Here is a 17,517-nt window from a genome sequence, read left to right on the forward strand (position 1 = left end):
AGAACAACCAGCGTCAGGAACACGCACCAGTGTCAGGTGAGTTGGGAGAACAACCAGCGTTCTTGCCAGGAACACGCACCAGTGTCAGGTGAGTTGGGAGAACAACCAGCGTCAGGAACACGCACCAGTGTCAGGTGAGTTGGGAGAACACTCAGTGTCAGGAACACGCACCAGTGTCAGGTGAGTTGGGAGAACAACCAGCGTCAGGAACATGTACCAGTGTCAGGTGAGTTGGGAGAACAACCAGCGTTCTTGCAAGGAACACGCACCAGTGTCAGGTGAGTTGGGAGAACACTCAGTGTCAGGAACACGCACCCGTGTCAGGTGAGTTGGGAGAACACTCAGTGTCAGGAACACGCACCAGTGTCAGGTGAGTTGGGAGAACAACCAGCGTCAGGAACACGCACCAGTGTCAGGTGAGTTGGGAGAACAACCAGCGTCAGGAACATGCACCAGTGTCAGGTCAGTCAGTGTTCCTGTCAGAAGTCCCCACCTAGTCACAGGTAGAATATAATATGTGCAGGTTGACATGATATTGCTGATACATTTCTTAGCATCTTTACACCGAGCAGATTGCCATGATATTTACCAGATATTTTCCCACCAGTGAGACAACTGTAAGTTACTATGAGATATAAGTGTGAGATGATGGTGATGTGAGAGATCGGGTCTCCTGTTCCAGATGGCCAAGCAGACACTGGGCACAGCATGCCACAACATCACCCACCGCGCCGACAACAAGCTCTACCGACTGTTGACGCCGCAGTCTCCGCTGGTCAGGCCTAAGTATTACTCTGACCTCGCCGTCGACAACTACCCTCCAGGCACCAACGCTGTGATAGCTGTCATATCCTATACAGTAAGTATTTAGACCCGTGAAGATCTGGGGTAGAATAGGTCTTCAGCAACCCATTCTTGCTGTAAAAGGCGACTATGCTTTCTTTAAGAGGCGACTAACGGGATTGCGTGTTCAGGCTCGCTGAATTGGTTGATGCTTGTCATCGATCTCAATTGCGTGGATCGATGCTCATGATATTAATCACTGGATTGTCTGGTCCAGCCTTGATTATTTACAGACCACCGTCATATAGCTGGAATATTGCTGAGTGCGGTATTAAACAACAAACCAACCAGTAAGTATATACTGCCATGTCCCAAATCTACATCAGATTTGTATATAGAGGTTATCACGCGAGTGTGTTTGGGGATGGTAAATATCCTGCATTAGGAATAAACATTGTATTTAGCGAGCCTTGACGAGCTAAATACATAGTGTTTGTGTATCTGTACCTGTTGTGTTGTTGTTTCAGGGCTATGACATGGAAGACGCTATGATCATCAACAAGTCATCAGCAGAGAGAGGCCTGGCCCACGGCTGTATCTACATGAATAAGGTAGAACATTCCACCATAACTTTGGAAAATACTCCTTCCTGATTGGTCAAATCACAATAGCAACTTCTGATTTAAGACCTCTGATTTGATGGATGCATCTGTGTGTAACCAAATATTCATAGGAAGGAACTTTCGTAAAAGATGTTTTTTTCAAATCACAGTAACAACCTCTGATTTGATGGACACATCTGTGTGTGACCAAATATTCATAGGGAGGAACTTTCATAAAAGACTGTTGGTCAATCATAAGTTTCAATTTACAGTAACCACCTCTGATTTGATGGACACATCTTATATAAAGGCACTTTCGTAAAAGACGGTTGGACAATCAGAAGTTTCAAATCACAGTAATGACCTCTGATTTGATGGACGCATCTGTGTGTGACCAAATATTCAAAGGAGGAACTTTCATAAAAGACTGTTGGTCAATCATAAGTTTCAATTTACAGTAATAACCTCTGATTTGATGGACACATCTTATTGAAAGGCACTTTCGTAAAAGACGGTTGGACAATCAGGTGTTTCTAATCACAGTGATGACCTCTGATTTGATGGACGCATCTGTGTGTAACCATATATTCACAGGAAGGAACTTTAGTAAAAGTCAGTAGGTACTTTCGAATAAGAAAATACACAAATGTAGGTTACAAAATCCTGAGTTGCAGCTCCTTATCAATAAAAACAATTAGGAAAGTGCAGTCAGATTTTGGGGGGCAATGTAGCAGAACAGAGATGTTGAATTTGAATCTCCAACTGTGACCAGCCATTTGTTGTATCCCAGTGAGCACAGTGACATCATGATAGTTGTGTGTGGTTCAGAACTAAACATAGCAAGGTTCTAGGGCTGGGATGTGTCCAAATGTGCTACCTGGGTACCCGACCCCCTATTACCTGACCCTACCCTGTAGGTCTCAAGAGATGAGTCCAAATGTCTGATTGAGAATTGTTTAAACAGAGCTCTAACAAAACCTATTTAGATACACTCCCTTACTCTATAAAACGATCTGGTCATGCATACAGTGAAGTTGATGTGTAACAACGGAGTTACGGATAATTTTCGTCATTAAACAATATATCATGTGACTGACCACGGGTCCGGGTTGACATGTGGGTACCCGAATCCTACTCAGTACCCACCCGGCCCGAGTACCCGAGTTACTCATCCCAGCCCTACAAGGTTCACTTGATCTCCGGTAGGAGTGTACGTCCAATTAATTATGTGTCCGGTTATATGTTCTGGAGACAGACTCCGTGGTGTAGTGGTTGGAGCATCTACCTGAGTAGGAGGTGGTTTGATCCCTGGCCACGTCATACCAAAGGATGTTAACAGATGGGGCTTGTTGTTACCCTGCCTGGAGCTCAGCATTAAGGGTTAAAGGGACTGGTCCTCTTGGAGTCAGTATACTGTGTCTGAGTGGGGTATTCATGTTGAACTGCAGCATGGTATCTCAGTGGGCCAGCACTATGAAATCAACTCCAGTCCGGACTCGTACAAGGAGACACACACACGTAGATGCATGTGGCTATATAAGTGAAATACTCTTGAACACTACGTTAAACCCCATTTCAGCTCACCTCAGCTCAGCTCAGCTCAACTCAGCTCAGCTCAGCTCAGCTTGTGGCCTAGTTGTACAGTTTCTTTCTTTGTTTTTCAGTTTATTTCTCTCCAGACCGAGACAGCAACCAACACAAAGTATTCCTGCATTCTCAGTAAGCTGCCATATATGTTCAGAAGAGATTAATGTGAAGCCAAACATTTGCATCAATTGCATATTCGTTCATATTCGGGTGGTGGGGTAGCCTATTGGTTAAAGCGTTCGCTCGTCATGCCGAAGACCTTGGTTCGATTCCCCACATGGGTACAGTGTGTGAAGCCTATTTCTGGTGTACCCCGCTGGAATATTGCTAAAAACGTCGAAAACCATACTCACTCACTCACTCCTTCATATACTGACAGTTCTTTAAAATAAAGTGTCACATTGACTACAACATAAAACTCAATGATCTCCAAAGATACAACTTGTTTGTTTTTCATCATCAACAGTAAGTTTAAGAAGCTGAGATTTTTGGTTTCACGTACAACCACCTGGATTAAATATTGAGCAAAACATTTGTAAACTAAAATAGTAACTGACCTCATTTCCTTGCATAGACGTCAGTGAGGTGGGTTATATCTGTTTTAAACTGTTTGTCTTTTCAATTACAACATCAGTCAGACCCCTGAGTCAGGTATGGTTCTGACAAACTGAGAATGGTTGTGGTGTCTATATAAGAATTGTGATTTTGGTTGCTTGGCTCCTGAGAGTTTACAGGGCTTCGGTCCTGCCCCCCACTGAAGCACATGTAACACATGTGGTGTCACCTGGGCAAGTGACTATGGTTGAAGTGTGCCTCTGTTTACCCAGCAGTAAATGGGTACCCAGTAGGATGAGATGGCTGTGATTGTTAACCTTCTTGCGCCTCACAGGCAGGTTGGGTTGTATTCTCCTCAGGGAGTTCAGAATGATTGTTGAGTACATGCATGCTGATCTATTGACCGGGGTAATAATAAAACTTTGAACATGCCTTTTGCGGTTTGCAAATATGGGCAGTATTTATTTATATGGGCAGCTCTATTATTATTATTATTATTATTATTATAGAATCAGAGTAACATCCCATACTTAGTCTGATTGTAATCAGACCCGTGCTAGTGGGTTTCCTCTATGTGGTAAATGTCTCTGACCAAACACAATTCTATACTGTGCGAAACCAACTGGTACCAAGTGTCTCAATCATTCCTGTTGTCAGGTTACGTTCCCAGCAAGGCAAAACAGAAATGGAATCTTGACTCCGATGGTTTGCCCCCTGTCGGTGCCTACTTGGAGGAAGGGGACGCCCTCTACAGGTAAGACATGGGACATGACCCGTGAAGATTCCGGGGTAGAATAGGTCTTCAGCAACCCATACTTGCCATAAAAGGCTACTATACTTGTCGTAAAAGGCGAACGGGATCGGGTGGTCAGGCTCGCTGACTTGGTTGATGCATGTCATCATTCCCAATTGCGTGGATCGATGCTCATGATGTCAGTCACTGGATTGTCTGGTCCAGACTCGATTATTTTACAGACTGCCATCATATAGCTGGAATATTGCGGAGTGCGGCGTTAAACAACTTACAAACAACATGGGACATATGCTCATGGGAATGAATAAGGGAACTGGTAGAGAGGGAATTAACTAGTCTGTGCCGTAGTTGGTGTACTCTGTCTAAGTGGGGAAACCATGTTAAACTGCTGCATGCTATCTGAGTGAACTAGAACTACAAAACCTGCATTAATCCAGACTAGTACAAGCAGCCACACACAGATGCTTAATCATCACTATATAAGTGCAGTAACCTTGAACACAACATTAAACCACATTTCAACTTATCAGAAATTACCGGCGGTTATTTGACAATACAGGAAACTACAGTTATAACGAACTTAAAGGGACCACTAAATTTAGTTCATAATAACCGTAGTTCGTTATAAGCACATATACAGCATAATTACAGCGAATGGACGGAGCCAAAAAACCATTTGTTATATCCATTTGAATTTGAATCTCCAACTGTGACCAGCCATTTGTTGTATCCCAGTGAGCACAGTGACATCATGATAGTTGTGTGTGGTTCAGAACTAAACATAGCAAGGTTCTAGGGCTGGGATGTGTCCAAATGTGCTACCTGGGTACCCGACCCCCTATTACTTGACAGAGATGAGTCCAAATGTCTGATTAAGAATTGTTTAAACAGAGCTCTAACAAAACCTATTTAGATACACTTGCTTACTCTATAAAACGATCTGGTCATGCATACCGTGAAGTTGATGTGTAACAACGGAGTTACAGATAATTTTCGTCATTAAACAATATATCATGTGACTGACGACGGGTCCGGGTTGACATGTGGGTACCCGAATCCTACTCAGTACCCACCCGGCCTGAGTACCCGAGTTACTCATCCCAGCCCTACAAGGTTCACTTGATCTCCGGTAGGAGACTACGTCCCATTAATTCTGTGTCCGGTTATATGTTCTGGAGACAGACTCCGTGGTGTAGTGGTTGGAGCATCTACCCGGGTAGCGGGTGGTTTGATCCCTGGCCACGTCATACCAAAGGATGTTAACAGATGGGGCTTGTTGTTACCCTGCCTGGAGCTCAGCATTGAGGGTTAAAGGGACTGGTCCTCTCGGAGTCAGTATACTGTGTCTGAGTGGGGTATTCATGTTAAACTGCAGCATGGTATCTCAGTGAGCCAGCACTATGAAATCAACTCCAGTCCGGACTCGTACAGGGAGACACACACACGTAGATGCATGTGGCTATATAAGTGAAATACTCTTGAACACGACATATACAGCATAATTACAGCGAATGGACGGAGCCAAAAAAACATTTGTTATATCCATCAGTTCGTTATAAGCGTGTTCGTTATAAACGTTGTTTACTGTATAGTGAGGCATTTTTTACCAACACTTTACACCTACGTTGGCAATATCAGTGGAAGCTCAAAGGGAGAATTACTTGAAATTACCAATGGATTCTATGAAATGTTTTACCTTGTGAATGACACGTTAGGGTGGCCCACAGGTTCATGTGTTCGTTTGTCACAGTAATGATCAGGGTTCGATTATATGGGTGCTGCTTGTGAAACCCAACATTGGTGTCCCACTTCTGTAACCGTGTTTTGATTTGATTTGTTGTTATTGAAGATGACAGTTTGCAATGGAATAATCATAATAATAATAATAATAATAATAATGTGGAGAGAACTCTGATTGGATATTGATGAGGGACTGGTTGTATATTTGTCCTTGTTTTTCTAGTTATGTGAACATCCAGACTGGTGCGATGACCGTGGAGAAATACAAGAGCCAGGAGGCTGCGTATGTTGACAGTGTGAAGATTGTCCAGAACCCGTCAGACGACCATGGAGCGGGGCTGCTGCAGCGAGCCGTCCTGATGTTGAGGGTGCAGGTAAGATGTCCCCCTTTTAATAGAATAGTCGCCATGCTTATCTACTTATTGGATGGGGGCGGTCGGGTAGCCTAGTGGTTAAAGCGTTCGCTCGTCACGCCGAATACCCGGGTTTGATTCCCGACATGGGTACAATGTGTGAAGCCCATTTCTGGTGTCCCCCGCCGTGATATTGCTGGAATATTGCTAAAAGCGGCGTAAAACCATACACACTCACTCACTCACTACTAATTTGATGGCGGTAGGGTAGCCTAGTGGTTAAAGCTTTCACTCATCACGCCTAAGGCACGGGTTTGATTCCTGACATGGGTACAATGTGTGAAGCCTATTTCTGGTGTTCCCTGCTGTAATATTGCTGGAATATTGCTAACAGCAGCATAAAACCAAATTCTAATTGGGTCCTAGAGTAGAAGAGTATCCATACTTGTCTTGTTCCAAGTGGAGCAGTTTGAGCTCTGCATTAATGATTCTGTAATGTGTTCTGTGCGTAGTGTCAGTATGTTGAAGGTTGTGGACTGTCCATACTCATAGTATAACATCACACCTTCCAGAGAAACCCCATCATCGGTGATAAGTTTGCAACACGCCATGGCCAGAAAGGAATTTGCAGGTGAGTCTGGAAATATTTGTATCATTTGGAATTAAATCTTTGAGAAATATCCTGAACTGTTGTACATGATGTAATGATAAACTGCAGCTGCAATACTCTTCATGTGACCAGATGGACTGTGGATTCAAATCTCAAATTATTATCCTTTTTCAGAAAATCAAAATCTTCAGTTTTCAAAATCACATTGTGATGTTCGTGTTATTTAAGCCAAAAGGAAACACAATAGGACTGAGTTATGGACTTTATATACTGAATCCAAACTGTCCAATATGCACCAATATTTGAAGGTACCAGATCAAGGTAACAATTTTGATCTTGATTCAGAATGTATCACATATTGGTTGATATTACAGTGCACCATCAGTTAATCATTCCACCCTTTCATGAAACATTCACTGTTTAACTTCTTCTCTAACATCAGTCAAGCATGACTAGGGTGGTGGAGTAGCCTAGTGACTAAAACATATGTTGGTCACACCGAAGACCTGGGTTCGATTCTCAACATGGGTACAATGTGTGAAGCCCATTTTGGTTGTATCCAGCCATGATCTTGCTGGGATACTGCTAAAAGCGGCATACAAACCATACTCACTCACTCACTCGAGAATGCATGTCATCGTATCCCAATTACTTGGATCAATGCTCATGATGTCAATCACTGGATTGTCTGTTCAAGACTGGGTTTTTTACATACACCGTTATATAGCTGGAATATTGCTGAATGTGGTGTTAAACAACAAACACACAAACATTACGACATGGTCATTTTTGTATTGCATGCCATTACAATATACACATAAATCATATAGTCCCCCAGAATCGCAGCTAACTTTCAGCGTTTGTTATTGATTTGTTCATTGATTCCTGCTGCCTGGAGATGCAGAGAGGTAATTAATCATGTATTGCTGTTTCCAGCATGTTCTGGCCGGCCGAGGACATGCCGTTTACAGAGAGTGGCATGACGCCCGACATCATCTTCAACCCTCATGGCTTCCCTTCCAGGATGACGATAGGTAGGTGGCAGTGTCAGGAGCCATCAGACAGTGTGACTCCATTCAGATCAGGGATTTGTTTCGTTTGTTTGTTTGTTTGTTTCTGTGTTTGTTTTTTGTTCAAAGCCACACTCAGTAATATTCCAGCTATATGACAGCAGTCTGAAAAATAATCGAGTCTGGACCATACAATCCAGTGATTGATATCATGAGCATGTATTCCCAACTGTGATATTAGAATGTTGCTAATAGCAGTATAAATTGGTCACTCATCCTGGTAAGCAAGTATTTGTCAAATTGTCACCTAATGTTTTGTATGCAGGAATGATGATCGAGATTATGGCGGGGAAGTCCTCGGCTCTCCACGGACTCTGCCACGATGCCACGCCCTTCACTTTCTCCGAAAAACAGCCTGCCATCGACCACTTTGGGAACATGTTGACTGCAGGTGTGTGCTCTACTCACAGCTTTCCTGTTAATTTTTCACAACAAGAATATGCCAAGGAAAACGATTCCAAAACTTCTTCATTCCTCAATATTGTGCAAATTGAAATGTAGGCAGGGTTATTTCATTGGTTTTCGTATCTGTTGACCAAAACTAAGCCAACATTAATTTCTTCCTGCTGCGTCTCTTCAAAAGGGTACAAGTGACCCAGTCGTCCTAGGAGCATGCGATGATCAAATCCAACTGTGCTGACGGTCTTCTTGCCCTCTCCTCCCTTCTATTCTTACCATGCTCCTGCTTACCTAGCAACGCATTCCCTTCGTCCGCGATATTCGTTCTATATATTTTTAGAGTTATCCCCCTTACACTGCCAATACATGTATATAACACAAGTTACCTCCCCTTATACTACATTATGATTGTGGGTTTGAATTCCAGATTTGCCCTGATTATGATTCTAGCTTTGTCAGAAGCATACCTGTGCTTGTAGGTCTACGCCATGCTTCACTTCCTCCCATGTTAAGCTGAAGAGCTGTGATGTAAGAAAAATATTGTGCATCTTTCCAAGGCAAGGGATTTAACTGGCTACAGACAACAAGTCTAGTTTCAACCCTTGCTGAACTAGGTTGGAATTATGGAGTTATGTTTAACGAGTCTATGCATAGTCCCATCAAAATCGTGTAACAAAATCGAAATCAGGTTTGTAAATTGCCATGCAGATTACGGTTTGTTTGCAAAGCATATGTACCGTCCAGTTAGCGTCAAGAGATATTTTCCAAATCTTTTCATGTTTTTAATCACGGTGCTCACATGATATGATGCTCTTCATGAAATAAGACCCATTTGATTACAATATAGATCTTGATTATCTATCAGATCATCTTCACTTGGTACAGCCATTTTGTTTGAAGCAAATGCAAGTAACATGAGAGGTGGAATCTGATTGGTCAGTAGTAGGGACATAGAAGGGACATAACTCGTAATAGCCACTTGTGGCTCTACGATCAAGCCCAGAAATTCCAGCCTAGTTTGGCAAGAGAGGAAACTGGACATTTATAGTCAGTTATCACCCTTGCATCGGGAAGGTGTTCAAAGTGATGTTGAATCAATTGCTTTACAAATCATTTATGTAATAGTTAGTCAAATGCAAAAGACCTGACAGTTGTTGTAGATTGTTGAGCAAGTGTGACTGTATGTTTGCAGCTGGCTACAACTACTACGGCACGGAGAGCATGTACAGCGGCGTGGACGGCCGAGAGATGGAGGTCAGCATCTTCTGCGGCATCGTGTACTACCAGAGACTTCGACACATGGTGTCCGACAAGTTCCAGGTACAGACAGATGGGGCTGGTCATGGCACTCAGAACACGTTGTTCAAACGTCTGTTGATCAAATCTTACAATGAGTACATTCTACAGTCCAACAATTCCCAGTTTGACATGTGGCACTGATATTGAAGGGTGTGACACAGTGTGTGAATGTTGTTACAGGTGCGGAGTACGGGTCCTGTTGACCCTGATATTGAAGGGTGTGACACAGTGTGTTGGTGTTGTTACAGGTGTGGAGTACAGGTCCTGTCGACCCTGATATTGAAGGGTGTGACACAGTGTGTTAGTGTTGTTACAGGTGCAGAGTACAGGTCCTGTCGACCCTGATGTTGAAGTGTGTGTCACAGTGTGTTAGTGTTGTTACAGGTGTGGAGTACAGGTCATGTCGACCCTGATATTGAAGGGTGTGATATAGTGTGTTGGTGTTGTTACAGGTGCAGAGTACAGGTCTTGTTGACCCTGATATTGAAGTGTGTGACAGTGTGTTAGTGTTGTTACAGGTGCAGAGTACAGGTCCTGTTGACCCTGATATTGAAGGGTGTGACAGTGTGTTGGTGTTGTTACAGGTGCGGAGTACGGGTCCTGTCGACCCTGATATTGAAGGGTGTGACAGTGTGTTGGTGTTGTTACAGGTGCGGAGTACGGGTCCTGTCGACCCTGATATTAAAGGGTGTGACACAGTGTGTTGGTGTTGTTACAGGTGCAGAGTACAGGTCCTGTTGACCCTGATATTAAAGGGTGTGACACAGTGTGTTGATGTTGTTACAGGTGCGGAGTACAGGTCCTGTTGACCCTGATATTAAAGGGTGTGACACAGTGTGTTAGTGTTGTTACAGGTGCAGAGTACAGGTCTTGTTGACCCTGATATTAAAGGGTGTGACACAGTGTGTTGGTGTTGTTACAGGTGCAGAGTACAGGTCCTGTTGACCCTGATATTAAAGGGTGTGACACAGTGTGTTGGTGTTGTTACAGGTGCGGAGTACGGGTCCTGTCGACCCTGATATTAAAGGGTGTGACACAGTGTGTTGGTGTTGTTACAGGTGCAGAGTACAGGTCTTGTTGACCCTGATATTAAAGGGTGTGACACAGTGTGTTGATGTTGTTACAGGTGCGGAGTACAGGTCCTGTTGACCCTGATATTAAAGGGTGTGACACAGTGTGTTAGTGTTGTTACAGGTGCAGAGTACAGGTCTTGTTGACCCTGATATTAAAGGGTGTGACACAGTGTGTTGGTGTTGTTACAGGTGCAGAGTACAGGTCCTGTTGACCCTGATATTAAAGGGTGTGACACAGTGTGTTGATGTTGTTACAGGTGCGGAGTACAGGTCCTGTTGACCCTGATATTAAAGGGTGTGATATAGTGTGTTGGTGTTGTTACAGGTGTGGAGTACAGGTCTTGTTGACCCTGATATTGAAGGGTGTGACAGTGTGTTGGTGTTGTTACAGGTGCGGAGTACGGGTCCTGTCGACCCTGATATTGAAGGGTGTGACACAGTGTGTTAGTGTTGTTACAGGTGCAGAGTTCAGGTCCTGTCGACCCTGATATTGAAGTGTCTGACACTGTGTTAGTGTTGTTACAGGTGCAGAGTTCAGGTCCTGTCGACCCTGATATTGAAGCGTGTGACAGTGTGTTGATGTTACAGGTGTGGAGTACGGGTCCTGTCGACCCTGATATTGAAGGGTGTGACAGTGTGTGGGTGTTGTTACAGGTGCAGAGTACAGGTCCTGTCGACCCTGATATTGAAGGGTGTGACAGTGTGTGGATGTTGTTACAGGTGCGGAGTACGGGTCCTGTCGACCCTGATATTGAAGGGTGTGACACAGTGTGTGGATGTTGTTACAGGTGCGGAGTACGGGTCCTGTCGACCCTGATATTGAAGGGTGTGACACAGTGTGTTAGTGTTGTTACAGGTGCAGAGTTCAGGTCCTGTCGACCCTGATATTGAAGTGTGTGACAGTGTGTTAGTGTTGTTACAGGTGCAGAGTTCAGGTCCTGTCGACCCTGATATTGAAGCGTGTGACAGTGTGTTGATGTTACAGGTGTGGAGTACGGGTCCTGTCGACCCTGATATTGAAGGGTGTGACAGTGTGTGGGTGTTGTTACAGGTGCAGAGTACAGGTCCTGTCGACCCTGATATTGAAGGGTGTGACACAGTGTGTTAGTGTTGTTACAGGTGCGGAGTACAGGCCCTGTGGACCCTGATATTGAAGGGTGTGATATAGTGTGTTGGTGTTGTTACAGGTGCGGAGTACTGGTCCTGTTGATCCTGATATTGAAGTGTGTGACAGTGTGTTGGTGTTGTTACAGGTGCGGAGTACTGGTCCTGTTGATCCTGATATTGAAGGGTGTGACAGTGTGTTGGTGTTGTTACAGGTGCAGAGTACAGGTCCTGTTGATCCTGATATTAAAGGGTGTGACACAGTGTGTTGGTGTTGTTACAGGTGCAGAGTTCAGGTCCTGTTGACCCTGATATTAAAGGGTGTGACACAGTGTGTTAGTGTTGTTACAGGTGTGGAGTACAGGTCTTGTTGACCCTGATATTAAAGGGTGTGACAGTGTGTTAGTGTTGTTACAGGTGTGGAGTACAGGTCTTGTTGACCCTGATATTAAAGGGTGTGACAGTGTGTTAGTGTTGTTACAGGTGCAGAGTACAGGTCTTGTTGACCCTGATATTAAAGGGTGTGACAGTGTGTTAGTGTTGTTACAGGTGCAGAGTACAGGTCTTGTTGACCCTGATATTAAAGGGTGTGACACAGTGTGTTGGTGTTGTTACAGGTGCAGAGTTCAGGTCCTGTTGACCCTGATATTAAAGGGTGTGACACAGTGTGTTAGTGTTGTTACAGGTGTGGAGTACAGGTCTTGTTGACCCTGATATTAAAGGGTGTGACAGTGTGTTAGTGTTGTTACAGGTGTGGAGTACAGGTCTTGTTGACCCTGATATTAAAGGGTGTGACAGTGTGTTAGTGTTGTTACAGGTGCAGAGTACAGGTCTTGTTGACCCTGATATTAAAGGGTGTGACAGTGTGTTAGTGTTGTTACAGGTGCAGAGTACAGGTCTTGTTGACCCTGATATTAAAGGGTGTGACAGTGTGTTAGTGTTGTTACAGGTGCAGAGTACAGGTCTTGTTGACCCTGATATTAAAGGGTGTGACACAGTGTGTGGATGTTGTTACAGGTGCAGAGTACAGGTCCTGTTGACCCTGATAATGAAGGGTGTGACACAGTGTGTTAGTGTTGTTACAGGTGCGGAGTACAGGTCCTGTTGATCCCCTGACTCACCAGCCTGTGAAGGGGAGGAAGAAGGCCGGAGGGATCAGGTTCGGAGAGATGGAGAGAGACGCCCTGATAGCTCATGGCGCAGCTTTCCTCATCCATGACAGACTCTTCAACTGCTCTGATGGGACCAGGGTCAGTATTATACATAGCAGATTCACTCTAAAAGAACTTTTTGATTTTGTAACACCCAGGACTTTCTAAATCTGTATTACTTTCTTTCAAAGTACTATTTCAAGATTTAAACTAATGGGTTTCTTTCCTGGTAACAAGTTTGATGTGCTACAGTACTAGTAAGCAGCCTCTGTAACTTAATTAAGCTGTCGGTTATTTTACTTTTGTGGCGTAAGGGTTTGTTTGTTTGTTTGTTGTTTAACACTGCACTCAGCAATATTCCAGGTATATGACGGGAGTCTGTAAATAATCGAGTCTGGACTAGGTAATCCAGTGATCGAAATCATGAGCATCAATCCACACGATACGATGACATGCAACAACCAAGTCAGCGAGCCTGACCACCCGATCCCGTTAGTCGCCTTTTATGACAAGCATAGTCGCCTTTTATGGCAAGATTGGGTTGCTGAAGACCCATTCTACCCCAGACCTTCATGGTTCTGTGGCGTATGGGAAGCATGTTGGTTGAAGGCACCAGGAGTTACTAGGATCCATGTATCCCAGGAGCCCTTCTGAGTTGTCCCAGGCAGGTAGAGGTGTGAAGTAAATCAGCTTTATCACAGGGCTTAAGAGAGTGTGTGTGTCATGTTACCCGGAAAGTCTGTGGCACACATTACTTTTGTCCTTTGGTTTGCCCAGCATTGCTCGTAAGAGGTTACTAGATTATGGGAACCTATGAGGAGTTAGAATCGGTCCCTAGCAACCTTGCTGGTCGCAATTGATCTTTATTGATCAGATACTCAGGCTCTGTGACCTAGTTGATGGCAGGTCAACATGACCTAATGGTGCTGAAAAGTATGTTGATTTGTTTAAAAGGCCTAAAAATTGGTGTCTCAATTTTACTATAGCAGTTACTGAATGTGTGTATGTTCCTAGCTCTGTCAGTTAATGTGTGTGTATATTCCAGGCCGGGATCTTTACGTCTGTACGTGCTCCAGGCCCAGATCTGTACATCGTGTGGGAGTCTGCCGTCTCCGTGTAGCTCTGTCAGTTACTGTATGTGTGTATGTGTTCCAGGCCCAGATCTGTATGTCGTGCTGGAGTCTGCCGTCTCTGTGAAGCTCTGTCAGTTACTGTATGTGTGTGTATGTGTTCCAGGCCTGGATCTGTACGTCGTGCGGGAGTCTGCCGTCTCCGTGTAGCTCTGTCAGTTACTGTATGTGTGTGTATGTGTTCCAGGCCCAGATCTGTACATCCTGCGGGAGTCTGCCGTCTCTGTGAAGCTCTGTCAGTTACTGTATGTGTGTGTATGTGTTCCAGGCCTGGATCTGTACGTCGTGCGGGAGTCTGCCGTCTCTGTGAAGCTCTGCCAGTTACTGTATGTGTGTGTATGTGTTCCAGGCCCAGATCTGTATGTCCTGCGGGAGTCTGCCGTCTCTGTGTAGCTCTGTCAGTTACTGTATGTGTGTGTATGTGTTCCAGGCCCAGTTCTGTATGTCGTGCTGGAGTCTACCGTCTCTGTGAAGCTCTGTCAGTTACTGTATGTGTGTGTATGTGTTCCAGGCCTGGATCTGTACGTCGTGCGGGAGTCTGCCGTCTCTGTGTAGCTCTGTCAGTTACTGTATGTGTGTGTATGTGTTCCAGGCCCAGATCTGTATGTCGTGCTGGAGTCTGCCGTCTCTGTGTAGCTCTGTCAGTTACTCTGTTTGTGTGTATATGTTCCAGGCCCATATCTGTACGTCGTGTGAGAGTCTGCCGTCTCTGTGTAGCTCTGACAGTTACTCTGTTTGCGTGTATGTGTTCCAGGCATGGATCTGTACGTCGTGTGGGAGTCTGCCGTCTCTGTGTAGCTCTGTCAGTTACTGTATGTGTGTGTATGTGTTCCAGGCCCAGATCTGTATGTCGTGCTGGAGTCTGCCGTCTCTGTGTAGCTCTGTCAGTTACTCTGTGTTCCAGGCACGGATCTGTACGTCATGCAGGAGTCTGCCGTCTCTGTGTAGCTCCGACAGTTACTCTGTTTGTGTGTATGTGTTCCAGGCCCATATCTGTACGTCGTGTGAGAGTCTGCCGTCTCTGTGTAGCTCTGACAGTTACTCTGTTTGCGTGTATGTGTTCCAGGCATGGATCTGTACGTCGTGTGGGAGTCTGCCGTCTCTGTGTAGCTCTGACAGTTACTCTGTTTGTGTGTATGTGTTCCAGGCCCAGATCTGTACGTCGTGTGGGAGTCTGCCGTCTCTGTGTAGCTCTGACAGTTACTCTGTTTGTGTGTATGTGTTCCAGGCCCAGATCTGTACGTCGTGCGGGAGTCTGCCGTCTCTGTGTAGCTCTGTCAGTTACTCTAGTTGTGTTCCAGGCCCAGATCTGTACGTCGTGCAGGAGTCTGCCGTCTCTGTGTAGCTCTGTCAGTTACTCTGTGTACCAGGCCCGGATCTGTACGTCGTGCGGGAGTCTGCCGTCTCTGTGTACTTCTGTCAGTTACTCTGTTTGTGTTCCAGGCCCGGATCTGTACGTCGTGCGGGAGTCTGCTGTCTCTGTGTACTTCTGTCAGTTACTCTGTTTGTGTTCCAGGCCCGGATCTGTACGTCGTGTGGGAGTCTGCTGTCTCCGTGTCTGGACAAGCCCCCCGTGTCCACTGCAGCAGCATCAGTGGAGTCCCGCCGGGTGTGGTCCTGCAAGGTGTGTCAGAGGTCGGACACCATACAGACAGTCGCTGTCCCCTACGTCTTCCGCTACCTCGTGGCCGAGCTGGCTGCTATGAACATTAAGCTCAAACTTGGTGTTAGTTGAACATATTGAAGGTTTAGAAACATTGGACACAGTGCTGGCACAGTGAATCATGAGACTTGTGTAAGATGAAACCTTTGCTGATCCTTGAACTAAACTTTCAATTTTTTCCTCCAATGAAAGTTATTATAGCTTTTGTCGTGAGTGAATGTTGTTTTACGCCAGTCAATAATATTCCTGGTGGATCATGGAGGCCGTAATATCGGGTAATCAAATCTGATCAGACTACTCAGAGCAACGCCCAGCCCCATCAGCTTGATCAGGGTATGATCACACGCAAATTTACTGATGCCCCAATCCAATTTACCAGTAGGGGCCTCCTATGACAAGCGATCCATGAAGATCTGGGTTCGAATAGGTCTTCAGCCACCCATTCTTGCCATGAGAGGCGACTATGCTTGTCGTAAGAGGCGACTAAAGGGATTCAGTGGTGGTCAGGCTCACTGATTTGGTTGATGCATGTGGATCGATGCTTATGATGTTAATCACTGGATTGTCTTGTCCAGACTTGATTATTTACAGACCGCCATCATAAAGTTGGAATAAGATTGATCAATGAAACCTCTTTATTCGCCAGACCTTTGTCAAACAGTTTGAATTACTGTTTACTTGAATGAAATGATTTGCTCACAAAAAAACCATACTATTTCTACCCAGCCAAATGAGTGACCAGGGGCAGTCAAGGAAACTGCAATTTTGCTGTGCAGATTGGTGTCCCTAAGGCCATGGCAGGATCTGCTGATTTTGATCAGCATAAATGTCTGCAACCAGACACTCCATGATATATGGTTCTAGGTGGTGTTAAATTCCCATTCACTCATTCAGGTTCTCTGCAGGTTGAACGACATAGACAGCAAGTTAGACAACTGAAGACTTGGAGGTCCATGTGTATTTATGTGTACATACTCTAAGTGCATGTATAATAGTCCAAAGGATCTTGGTGATGTACATTTGGACACATATGAATGACGATAAAAGATATGAAAGAATTGTAAGCTTTTGTTGTTTATTGTACATTTCAGAGTGTATATTAATTACAAAACATTGGAAGTGGTATAATGTTTGGGCAAACAAGAATATGGAATTAATTCATCAGGATTTGTGGCAGTACTAAAGCAGCCCCATGTAAATGGGGATGCTCTATGGTTTGTCTATGATTTCACTACCACTGCCGCACTCCGTTATTGAAACCACACACTGCTTGGACATCATAGGGATATAATATGCATATTTCCAATATGGTCTAAATAAGCTTCACAACTCTTTAATAGGTCATGGTCAACCTGGAGAGTATACATCTTCCTCAGGGCAGAGCCAAGATCAGAAGAAGCAGTGAGTGACCTACATATTAGGTGTTTGCCATTTTCACTATGATGCCTTCTGCAGCTGTCTTAAAGTTTTATGTATGTAGTTATATAATTTGATTACATATATATGACAAGTGATAACAGGTCACACAGTACATGTGCTATATGTTTTGTTCCAATGCATACCACCTAGGGTCATTCCTTTGGAGATGCTCTTGATATATACGTACATGTATCATTTGTCGGATGTACAGAGTACTTTCAGCAG

At 44.6% G+C, this 17,517-nt stretch overlaps 1 protein-coding gene across 3 annotated transcripts in view; it reads left to right on the top strand.

Annotated features, from left to right (window-relative positions):
• The window catches only part of LOC124142659 (DNA-directed RNA polymerase I subunit RPA2-like), a 44,462-nt gene extending 27,531 nt beyond the window's left edge, over positions 1-16,931 (top strand). The window contains exons 21-31 of one of the 3 annotated variants that reach the window (XM_048390534.1): positions 683-859; positions 1,311-1,394; positions 3,050-3,104; positions 4,185-4,281; positions 6,245-6,395; positions 6,947-7,005; positions 7,921-8,018; positions 8,320-8,445; positions 9,646-9,773; positions 13,015-13,179; positions 15,727-16,931. In XM_048390534.1, coding sequence (XP_048246491.1) covers positions 683-859; positions 1,311-1,394; positions 3,050-3,104; positions 4,185-4,281; positions 6,245-6,395; positions 6,947-7,005; positions 7,921-8,018; positions 8,320-8,445; positions 9,646-9,773; positions 13,015-13,179; positions 15,727-15,945 — 1,359 coding nt within the window. In that variant the 3' untranslated portion in view covers positions 15,946-16,931. Of the gene's footprint in view, positions 1-682; positions 860-1,310; positions 1,395-3,049; positions 3,105-4,184; positions 4,282-6,244; positions 6,396-6,946; positions 7,006-7,920; positions 8,019-8,319; positions 8,446-9,645; positions 9,774-9,932; positions 10,113-10,538; positions 11,316-13,014; positions 13,180-15,726 lie in introns of those variants that run through there. The other 2 variants (XM_048390542.1, XM_048390538.1) reach the window with 2 other exon arrangements.
• The last annotated feature ends 586 nt before the right edge of the window (positions 16,932-17,517 follow it).

This window comes from Haliotis rufescens, unplaced genomic scaffold (genome assembly GCF_023055435.1).
Source record: "Haliotis rufescens isolate VD_foot unplaced genomic scaffold, xgHalRufe1.0.p SCAF_10, whole genome shotgun sequence".
Lineage (NCBI taxonomy): Eukaryota > Metazoa > Mollusca > Gastropoda > Lepetellida > Haliotidae > Haliotis > Haliotis rufescens.